The 11,737-nt window shown below is 40.9% G+C and overlaps 1 protein-coding gene across 1 annotated transcript in view; it reads right to left on the bottom strand.

The window, feature by feature from the left end:
- Positions 1-8,117: 8,117 nt before the first annotated feature.
- LOC116059925 (cytochrome P450 2K1-like) overlaps positions 8,118-11,737 on the bottom strand; it is a 5,736-nt gene continuing 2,116 nt past the window's right edge. The window contains exons 6-9 of the mRNA XM_031313196.2: positions 11,199-11,340; positions 9,787-9,971; positions 9,481-9,622; positions 8,118-8,542 (exon numbers count right to left, since the gene is read on the bottom strand). Of these exons, the coding sequence (XP_031169056.1) occupies positions 8,331-8,542; positions 9,481-9,622; positions 9,787-9,971; positions 11,199-11,340 (681 nt within the window). The 3' untranslated portion in view covers positions 8,118-8,330. The remainder of the gene's footprint in view (positions 8,543-9,480; positions 9,623-9,786; positions 9,972-11,198; positions 11,341-11,737) is intronic.

Below are 11,737 nucleotides of genomic sequence, written 5' to 3'. Positions count from 1 at the left end.
CCCAAAGTCTATCTATTTTGTCAATTTCTGATCCTCTGAATAAAAAACAGAAAATTGGAAAAAAAAAAAAAACAGGATTAAACGATGAGATGGGTCTTCCCCTCTCCTACAAAAACAGATCGTGCCTTTTGTCTGTCAATGCGTGAACATGTTTACATTTAGGCTATTTCAATAGATTTTTTTCAGTGAGTTAAGCCAAATAATTGGGTGACAAAAAGCATGCATATAGACTATTAATTTTACATATAGACTATTCATTTTTCATATAGACTATTAATTTTACAGGGTAACAAATACAGTGTGGGTAAACTCTTAATTTGAAAAACAATGAATGCATATCCTGCCAATCAGATTTAGCACCACCCACAGGGGAACATCGGAATATCAAGTGGTTTTTCTGATTTCTGTGCAAGAACGGGAAAACCAAAAATCAAGTCATAATTTCGTTTTTTCGTTTTCATTACAAATGATCGGATGATACACGGACCCACCTCTGACCCCAAAGTCTATCTATTTTGTCAATTTCTGATCCTCTGAATAAAAAACAGAAAATTGGAAAAACAGTTTAAAGATCCAATTTTTTAATTTGTCAAGTGGAAAAAAATGAAAAATTGGATATTTTAAACCATTTTTCTGTTTTTCCAAATGTCCGTTTATGCTTAGAAAATTGAACTAATAAGTGTTGCACTGACCGTATATATCACGTAAGAACAGGGTTCAAAAATTAGCACTATCCACCAGCCAAATGCTGGTCAAATATGCCATTGGCTGGTAGATTTGCCTCACTAACCGGCCAAAAAAGCAATGATAATCTATTAAGTGGCTTTTTAAAGTGTTTACATTTTATCATCATTGATTCAAGCCTCTATCAACTCTAATAAGTAATGAAGTAGATAGGAATAAAGTCAGGGTTGGGTCAGTTACTTTGACATGTAGTCAGTTACTGAAAAGAAATTACATGGCACTTAAAGGTGCTCTAAACGATGTTGGGTGACGGCACTTCTTGGGAGATGTTTTTTTACAGTGTGTTCAGGGGACAGGCAGCTAGCAGATAGTGAGATGTTTTTTTACAGTGTGTTCAGGGGACAGACAGCTAGCAGATAGTGAGGAGATGTTTGCTGTATGTGACAAACAATGTTGTTGCTTAAAAAACGTGTGACATCGCTTAGAGCTCCTTTAAAAACAAGTAACATTACCTTAAAATCGATTCTATATTTGACCCTATATATGACTCTAGAGTCATAGTGAGAGAAACAAAGAGTCTCCTCTGTTCTTTCTGACCACGGTGGGAAATCTGGAGCAGGAGAAGTTAACCCTCTCCTTGATTTCATGTTGTTTATGGAAGAGGAGAACCAGGAAATGCAACGCTACCAAGCCACGGCAGAGCGACGTGTAGTTCCATTTTTCAAGAGGTGAGGTCAGGCTACGGTGCAGAGTCCGTGTCTCCACGTACCTACGTACGTAGCCACGGCGTTGATTTAACGCAGAAGCATAAATCACGCTTAACTGGTCAGTTTTACGTCAACGAGCCAGAGCCAGAGAGGGGGAAGCCTGCATTTTCCAGAAGTATGTGGAATACTAAGGTGCACGTATTTGGCTGGGTTTGGAGCTCCTCTCACAATGTTATGTTTTTCACTTTAGAAAATATGCAATTTGGGTGCCTGGGTGGCTCGGTTGGTGGAGTTTACACCCATATGGAGGGGTTTATTCCTCGACGCAGTAGCCACGGGTTCGAGTCCAACCTGTGGCCTGTCTTCCCCCTCTCTCTCCCCCCTCATGCTGCATACCTGTGTCTGAAAAGTTGGAGCAAATAATAATTAAATAACACTCAAAGCTTAAAAACATATATATATATAAAGGAGGGGAGGCTAAGAACCAGAAGCAGCTCTCTGAATGGAAGTGAAAGAATGAAAACAAGCTCCCACACACTGTTCCCACTGTTGCTTTCTTTGTTCTCTGATCGGTGTGGTGTTAATCTGTCTCTGCTGACTGTTTGTCTTCATTCATGTGTCTCTCTCGCTCTGTGAATGGATTCAGATTCTCCGCCTGCCGACCATCTGCCAGCACGCTTCCTTCCCTCGCCTACACGGCAGCGTGGTCGCGCTGAAGAGCAGCTGAGTCACCTTCCACGCGTTGAAAAGCAGTGGTGAAATCTATCTAGTGCATTTACTTCAAGTACAAATTTGATGCACTCATACTTTTTTATTTTACACCACTTTCTACTTCTCCACTACATTTATCTGACAGCTTTTCATTTATCTAAGTTAATGTATGTAGCTCTAAGAGACCTATCTTGCATCCGCTGCAGCGCAAAGCCCGACACAACTGTCTTTGCTAGTTTAAGACCGACGCAGTTGTCAGTTTCCCGTCCAATGTCCACGTCGTTTAAACAGCAAATGCACCTGCGCTCATCTGTGGCCCATGGGTGTGCTGGTCTTACAGGGAGGTGTGTTCAGGTACATTCTGGGCGTGCTGGTGTTACAGGGAGGTGTGTTCAGGTGCATTCTGGGCGTGCTGGTCTTACAGGGAGGTGTGTTCAGGTGCATTCTGGGCGTGCTGGTGTTACAGGGAGGTGTGTTCAGGTGCATTCTGGGCGTGCTGGTCTTACAGGGAGGTGTGTTCAGGTGCATTCTGGGCGTGCTGGTCTTACAGGGAGGTGTGTTCAGGTGCATTCTGGGAGTATTGCTATCTTGAGGCAGTGGGAAGTGATGGCACCATTGACCAACAAAAACCTGGTCTAAAGTCAATAACGCAGCATTTCATTGTTATGGGGAATGGGGAAAGGGAATGGGAGATGATCTCTGATTGGTTGATTGCATGTTACGCCCAAAACACACCTCTGATTAATGAAGACACTAAGTACAACCCTTTAGAACCATGCACCCGGCACACGGACCCTTTTTTCTGTCGTCAAACTAACAAAAGTGGATGTGGACACGCCCGAAACACACCTACACCAGGCGCTTCACGCCGTGCGCTTAGATTGTTAAAACTAGAGATGGTCCGATACCATTTTTTGCTTCCCGATACCGATTCTGATACCTGAACTTGCGTATCGGCCGATACCAGTGTGTCATATATTTTATTATGTTTTAACAACTGTATACTACTATCTCTGTATGATGATATGATGTATAACAGCTGTATACTACTATCTCTGTATGATGATATGATATATAACAACTGTATACTACTATCTCTGTATGGATGATATGATGTATAACAGCTGTATACTACTATCTCTGTATGATGATATGATGTATAACAGCTGTATACTACTATCTCTGTATGATGATATGATGTATAACAGCTGTATACTACTATCTCTGTATGATGATATGATGTATAACAGCTGTATACTACTATCTCTGTATGATGATATGATGTATAACAGCTGTATACTACTATCTCTGTATGGATGATATGATGTATAACAGCTGTATACTACTATCTCTGTATGGATGATATGATGTATAACAGCTGTATACTACTATCTCTGTATAGATGATATGATGTATAACAGCTGTATACTACTATCTCTGTATGGATGTGATATTATTTCTATCTTTGTTGTCGGTCTGGCTCAGGTTAAACTCTTTGTGAAACATGAATAATGAACGCCACAGAACTTTCTTTTATTCTGCAGTTTGACAGTCAGTTATAACGGAAAAAGAACATAAATAAACTACTTTAACGTAGATTTTCTTTAGGGCATTATTACGTGGTATCTGATCGGTGCATAAACTCCAGTACTTCCCGATACCAATACCAGCGTTTTAGGAAGTATCGGAGGCGATACCGATACTGGTATCAGAACATCTCTAGTTAAAATAGGGTACAAAATGTGTACAGCCCTTTGGTCACTGGACACCTTGCGAGGCGCTGGGACAGGTACCGTACACGCTCTACTTCCTAGAGGTAGAATATTGTTTAAATTAGCATTAAATAAATATTACAATATATACAACTGTAAACTATAGGTTCATTGTATTGGTTAGAGGTTCTGAATTTCAGTTTAGATTACTTTTCGATTAATTAATTATCCAGCCCTACTTCCAACCTTCTTACTTTGCTCTTATAAACATATATACATATAACCATACTTTTAAACCCCCCCCCCACCCCCAAGACCCAACGACCAATTCTGCAAATTGATTTGACATTTTGAACTGAAACTTGGTGAGCCCAAGACAACAGTGCAGCAGTTCCTATTGGTCAACTCCTCCCAACATTAGCTGTTGTTAAATCCACATTTTTTGTGACTTTTTTGTAGCCTAAAGTTAACTGTCGTCGCCGCAGGACGGTCACCTTTTGTTGGTTAAACTTAACTGCCACGCAGCCGTAACCTCACGGAGCTCTGTACCCGACTCACAGTCACCTTTTCTCGGCTAAATTTATCTGTAAAGACGCTAAACTTAAAGTGCTCATATTATGCTTTTTGGCTTTTTCCCTTTCCTTTATGGTGTCATATATCTTTTTTTGTGCATGTTATAGGTTTACAAAGTGAAAAAGCCCAAAGTCCACCCCAAAGGGACTTACCATCTCCAACAGAAAACACTGTTCACAAACTGCTCCAAACCTTTTTCACAGACACAGACAGGCCAAGTCTGAACAACCATCGTTGGCATTCTCACATGAGGCCAAATAGCCAAATATTGGCCTCAGATGAGAGTCGTAACAACTTCAAGAACCTTAAACAGGTCCAGTTGCCCTTGAGTTTAATCTTCCTTTGATACTTACAGTAAAAAAGCAGTAATCTTTTTAACTGATTTGTATTTTTGAGGTTCACATTTTGAAAGCACACTTGCTGCCCTGTTTCTATCCAATATTAGTAGTTTCACTCAGGGAAAGTGAGGTCAGGAAACTGCTGAACAAATATCATTTCTTAATTCTTCCCAGGATGATTCAAAGCGGCTGCACAAGTTCAAAATCTCCTCAGGGAGAGGAGGATACCTGTATCTTTATATACTTTTAGGATTAGGGTTGGCAGTAAAATCAAATAATCCCTGAGCAACGAGGCAGGAGAGATGTAATGGGCCCAATCCCAATGTACACACTCACAGACACAAGGGCTTCTTTAGTTGATGAAAAACAAACTACTCATGTTTGATCTCACCATTAAGTCCAACCTTGACCCGGGGCTTATTGACTTATGTTGACTTGAGTTTTTTTTATGTTTTTGGCACTTGGTTTTTCTCAGACTGTTTGTGTTTGATTAGTAAAATCACATGTATTCAGGGCATCAGCTCTGAATATTTAACTGAGGCAGAGATCAGACTGACATCCAGACGGACGAGGAACGAGGAACGAGACTACTACACTACTTCACCTGAGGTGAGTCCCGTTGGTCTCTGTGTGTTTTAGTAGAACAGAAAAGGATCTTTAGAGGTTTAAAACTTCAGTTTAAAGAAGATCTTCATCAGGCATAAAAACTAAAAAACACACCTGCATTTTGAATCAACTAAAAGACTTCAGAGGACTTGAGGGGGATTCCTGGTTCATATATTAAAAACAGACAAACTGCTGAAAACATGAAATAAAATCAATTTATAATCATATCTGTCACTTATTGTTTGTAAAAACTAGCAGAATTTGGTGTAGAGCTCTGATTCAAAGATGCCTTTCTTGTCTGTTAAGGTGGGGTAAGTCCTGGTGAAACTCATTTTGTGGCCAGTTAGTCTCTCTCAGCCTTCAAAGCTATAACCAACACTGCACTTTTATCCTGGTGGAGTTGTTTATGCATATTCTGTATATATATAATTGTTCCTGTGTGTTATTAGATTATATTCCAGTTGCAGAGTGCTGTGAGAGCCCTGAACCATGCGTCCTGTTGTGGTTACTGCCGTCCTTCTTCTGGTGGTGCTGATGTTCATGTCAGACTCTGCAGCTGGTAAGAACAAACAGTCACTAAATAATCAGTCTACACAGACAGCAGGAACACAAAACTGACAAAATGTCTTCTTTCTGTGAAACAGGGGATCCTGCAGAAATGTGTAGGACCAAATATCTCCCCGTACCGTGTAAAAACACGAACATCGGTGAAGGCTGATTCCAGATGGGTAACGACCGCTGTGTGAAGGCCTTCTTCAATACTCTGCATTTGGGCCATTCGGATGCAGAGGTGATAAAACACACACATCAGACTACAGACAGTACATGTGACCTCATCCTGTCACTAGACTCTTTCAAGTACAGCAAAAGATGTGAGGAAAGAGGATTTGAGAAAACAAATTTTTAGTGAAATGTCACATTTAATAGTATATTCTATAAGTATATTGTGATTACGGAGGTACAGCTATGGAGGGTCATTTGACCCAGTATTGAAAATTAAAAGGAAAATGACAAATACATTCTTATTCTTTTGCCAAAGTAATAATGAAAGGTGAAATGTATTTTTGGAATAATAGAAAATTTTTCGTCACTTTAGACGCTGACAGCCACTGTCCAAACGTCCGTATTTTACGAGTTCGGAGTGGGAACGGCTTGTATATAGCCCCAGTTCAACACATTCTCATCAACATAAAATATAAAGTAACATAGAGTCACATGACAGTTACGTTTAGCAGTCTTACAGTTGAATGTAGCTGAGAAAATAAGATTTGGAACCAGGTACAGAGCACCGTGAGTCTTCACTTTTCCTGGACACAAACACAGCTCCCCCCTGTTGAAAGGCCTGTGTTTAAACTTTGACATAGCAATATTTAAAATGTATTTGGTTGCAAAAAATTCCAGTTATTTTCTACTTATTTTATGTCTTTATTTCAAGTAATGTGTGCTTTGATTTCAATTGATTTCAATTGTTCAAAATATTCCAAAAATAACCACAAACAGTACATCTGTGTGTTCCATTTAATCAATTTTAAATCAGAGAGATAAGATATGCACTCTTTCATTAGAAAAAAATATCCTACCATTAATAGTTGAGCAAATATACAGTTCAAACATGTCAGCCAACAAATAAACATTGGTAGTTGGAAGCAGGTAATCGGTGCTATCCACCAGCTGACAGAGAGGAAAGTTCTTCTGGTGATAATTGGCCATTTGGCACACTGACAGCGGACAGCTGTAGGCTTGGACCTGTTAATGTTCTGTGCATTGTCGGACACATGCAACCCAGTTTCCTGAAACCGCCCACAGCGGCGTGTATGTCCGAGCCCGTCTCCACCGCCTCCACCTGCAGGTTGTCAACTGTGTGGTTTGAAATGAAAGGGAGAAAACAGGACGGCGAGTAACCACGGCGGATATCGCTCATATACTTTTTCTTTTTTTTGACGGCGTCTTAACTGCAAAGTGCTGCGGGAAACCCTGCTCCAACTCTCAACTTTCTCTCTCTCTCTCTCTCCTCCAGGAGTCCCCTCCACACAAAGACCATGCGACTGACAAGAGGGTTCACTCCTCGTTACGCTAAGAAACCGAGAGTGGTCCTCCAGTCTCTTTGGTAGAGAGAGGAAAACAAATAAGCATGCAAATGGAAATTATCGCGGCCAGAACAATTATCGAGCTAATTTTTTCTATCGTGCGATTAATTGATTTATTGACTATCGCGACAGGCCTACTGCTGACCTTAAAAGGCTATTTTTTAAAATATTTTATTTTAACTCGTAAGCTTTACAATTATGTAAGTTAACAGTAATACTTGTTTTTTAACCAGATACAGAAAATATACTGTACAATAAAGCAAGGCGCAACCAAAGAAAGAAGCAATGACGACGTATACCTGACTTTCTCTGAGACGTTTCTTCTTGACTTTCTCTGTCAAGTTCTACTTGACATATTATCACCTTGGTTAAATGTTGAAAAGTATTTTTTGGGTGAATATTTAACCAAAACCACATTCTTTCCCATAAAGTTAAAGTCCTTTGTTTTGCATACCCATTAACCCCAACCCCCTTCTTCAACACTAGCAGTTGACATTATGAACACAGCACTTATGTTTCTTTTGAGATACATTTGTCAAAAAAACACGTCACAACATACAGTATACATTTCATATTTGATTTGCAACAAAATGATTTGCAGCTCTGAGTTTGCAGCAGTTGGGAAGGCTGAACACCTCCAAGATTAATGCTGAGGTAAGGTTAGAAAACCTTAGGCTGACAGAGAGTTCATTCATTCATTGTTTATTGTGTACATCAAACTGTTAGTCAAGTTACAAGACAGCCTTTTTTGTAACCCTTGTTAAATGCTTGTGTTCTGCTGGCATACACAGTAAGTAGCTAATGAACAAAGTCCTATGCTGGGACATGAGCGCTTCCAAAGCAAACGTTCAACAAACATTTTCTTCATTACATCACTGGTGTTGAACATTTTCATTACTTTTAAACTACTTTTTAAATTCTCAAGCCCTCCTCTTCCTCATGTACAGGGGTAGCACACAATTTGTGAGGTAAGGGGTTGAGGGTGAAGCCCACACGTGGAGTCAGATCCAGTTCATCCACTGAAACTCCAGGAGGAGGAGTGAAGCGGAAGTGCTGCAGGAGGCTGGTGAAGAAAATGAAGAGCTCCATCCTGGCCAAACTCTCTCCAGGACAAGCTCTATGACCTGCAAGAGAGCGCAAAGGAAAAGCTTCCTGTCATCTGCCAGTAAACAACTAACAACAAGTGATGCCTCGGCCAAAGCGGGATTACAGACTGATCTCATGAAGTGGCGTATGTATGACACGCCAATTCTTATGCCATTATTGGCGTGTTATCAAGAAGCATACTTGCTTTTTAACATCTTTATCGACGCCGTTTGGCCTCCATTGACTTACATTGCCTTGCGATTGCGTGTGAATTCACGCCGTAGCGAGTAGTATGAAACCCTTCGTGTCCCGCGTGTCACGTTTCTAAACTCAACCGTCGCTGTCTTCTGTTACTAAATCCAACCCCGTTGTTTTTTTCCTAAACCCAACCCGTCCGCTGTATACGGTGCTCAAAATGCGTGCAGATCACACAAAGTGGCGTGTATGTTTAAGTCCGCTGTATACAGCGTAGACATACACGCGCATAGCTCAAAATGCGTACAGATAACACGCCACTTGGCTTGAGAAAGTGGCCCTGTACAGTATATTTACGCAAAGTCATGATATCACATTGAGGATTAGGAAAACCGTCCCGCGTAGGGCTCTACTGTGTAGATAGGTGTGGCAAATCGAGCCTACTGGGATTTTAGGAATAATGGGGATCCTAAATAAAGAATAATGGCATAGTCACACATGCGCAAAATTAACCAGTGATTACTCAGTGATTACCCGCCTCCCATTGTCTTCCATTCTATGCTAGCAAAGGATTTTTATTCGCTTCCAGTTTTGAAGCCAATCCAAGTTCAATTTAAGTAATCGCAGCCAATGTCTGTGGTTGATCGGGTAGTTTTTTAGGAAAGCCCAGATGAAAGAGGCCTGTCTTGTCGCTGTACCTAACCAGAAGATATCGCATCGACTCGCAATGGTCCCCCGCCTGCATTCACGTATGTGTGACCCTGGTTTAAAGCTCACCAACCTGCAGAAAAAGGCATGAAAGCTTCTCGCTTCACAAACTTCCCGTCTTTGTCCAGGAAGTGAGCAGGATAAAAGCTGTGTGGCCTCTCCCACTCACTCTCATCATACAGGACAGATGTCATGAGAGGAGATACTGCGGTCCCCTGTGGACAATACCGGAATTTAAATGATTTTCTAGATGATAGGTGATAGCATTTTTTTAAAAGTCCTTAAAGTGTCTCACACCCAGAAAATATTTTCTACATTTATCAAATGTCACATTGAAAATGACTACGGAGGGCATATTATGTGTTTTATTCAGTCTGACCTTCTTAATGACGTAACCCTGAAAGGTGACATCTTTGGTAGTTTTGTGAGGAAGTGACAACGGGGTGATGCTGGCCAGTCTCTGTGTCTCATGGATTACAGCGTTGGTGAAGTGCAGGTTCTTCCTGTCCGCGGCCTGTACTTGACGACTTCCTATTTCCCTGCTCAGCTCTTCCTGGACCTGGTCTGGAAGATGAAAAGCTTTTGTTTTAATGAAAACAATGTACTCACATAGTTTGAGTTGGACTGAATGTTTTTCTATGAAAGCTCTTTACCTTGTATTTTTAGATACTTGGCAATAAGCACAAGTTAGCATTATCTTGTAAGTATTTAGCTGAAAGCACTGCTGTGCCAAAGTAAAGTCTCGTAGTTGTAGAGTTCTCAGTCCTTTTCACATGTGAACTTTGGACAGTGTCTCATGCAGAAGACAGGACAGGCAAGCCCTTAAGCGGGGGGAGGGGGGTTTGGGTGGTTTGATCGATTTGGTTGTGTAGTATTTGGTTTAAAAGCCTTTAACTGTAGAAAGTGCTGCTATACTCAATTAGCGTCTACTGCTAACTATAGTAGCTACATGCTACCTGCAGTAAAATATGTCATCATCTGCCATGGGCAGCATGTTGACAGTATGAAGATTTCGGCGTTTGCCCTTTGGCGTCGGATGTTTGTTTCCTTTTAGTTTTGTCAACAGAAACGTCATCAAACACGCCCACCCACTTGCTGTGAGTTCTCACATTTTGAGGAACCCGCCTGTAGATTCTTAATCTTTTTCTCCCGTAATTTCTCTGCACCTCCCTTGCGCTTTGGTGGTCATTTGTCCATTTTAACGTGGATGCTAAACTTCCAGCATAACTATTACAGCTTGTGTCTCAGGGCCGGGAGGCGTGGCAATAGTGGGATTCGTAAATTTGCGGCCCGGAGTGGGAATGGGGTTCCTGGATTTGATTGGGTCAGGCCAGTGGCAATAAAGAAAATTAACCAATGGGACGCTGTGCGTTCTTTATGGGTCGGCGCGGCAAAAAAAAATAAATAAATAAAAAAAAAGGCCTACTTATATCGGCTATTCGGCCCAAAAGTGCGTCGGCCCACCGGGAAAATGCCCGGTATGCCAGATGGCCAGTCCAGCCCTGCTGGGTTCAGACCGTTTGATGTCCAGTCCAACGGATTCAGACATTTGAGATTTCACATACAGCTCCACTGGGTAATGTCTAGGTAATTTCAGGTTTGCATGTGTGAAACGGGCTTCATAGTGGGGCAGTTTAGTGAAGCAATTGTGCATTTTGCAATAAAAGCAAAAATCTCAGCCAGAAAAAACCCTGGTCTTGTTGTTATGATGGTGATTTGTGTTGATAAAGTACAATAGTTTGGCCTGAATGTTTACTGTAAGCAGTGCACATCTACAGTATAACTCCTTACCCTGTATTTTTGCATATTTGGCCATGAACAGAAGTCCCCATCTCACTGTGGTTGCAGATGTCTCAGTGCCAGCAGAAAACAGATTCTGAACTGTTATCATAAGGTTTTCATCGTGGAAATGACTGTTGGTAATCCCAGATTTCTGCAGGTAAAGATCAGCATATGTATTCAAACAAATCTTGAACCTTAATACTTTTTTTGTTTTTGATCTTCTGGACCTGACTCAGCAAAAAAGCCTCTTGGAAGAATATCCTAAATCCAACAGGAAGTTATTAATTAATTTGTAATTAATTGTGTCTTTTTTGTCATTTCAAGATGTCGTACTTTACAAACTCCTCTTAGAAATTTAACCTGATCAACTCCAATTGTTTTTATGTGTAATCTAAACATCTTAATGATTAAAAGTTATTAAAAGGTGAGTTTTCATCAAACAATGCAAGTTTGGCAGCCATTTTGAGAGTTTAGCCATTAATACATTTCCCGCCATTGACAAGATATCCCGGCAATCCAGGTTTTCAATGTCATACGTTTGGGGGCGC

Source organism: Sander lucioperca, chromosome 3 (assembly GCF_008315115.2).
Source record: "Sander lucioperca isolate FBNREF2018 chromosome 3, SLUC_FBN_1.2, whole genome shotgun sequence".
Lineage (NCBI taxonomy): Eukaryota > Metazoa > Chordata > Actinopteri > Perciformes > Percidae > Sander > Sander lucioperca.
The sequence above is the reverse complement of the archived record's forward strand: the minus strand, read 5'-3'. Positions and strand labels throughout refer to the sequence as shown.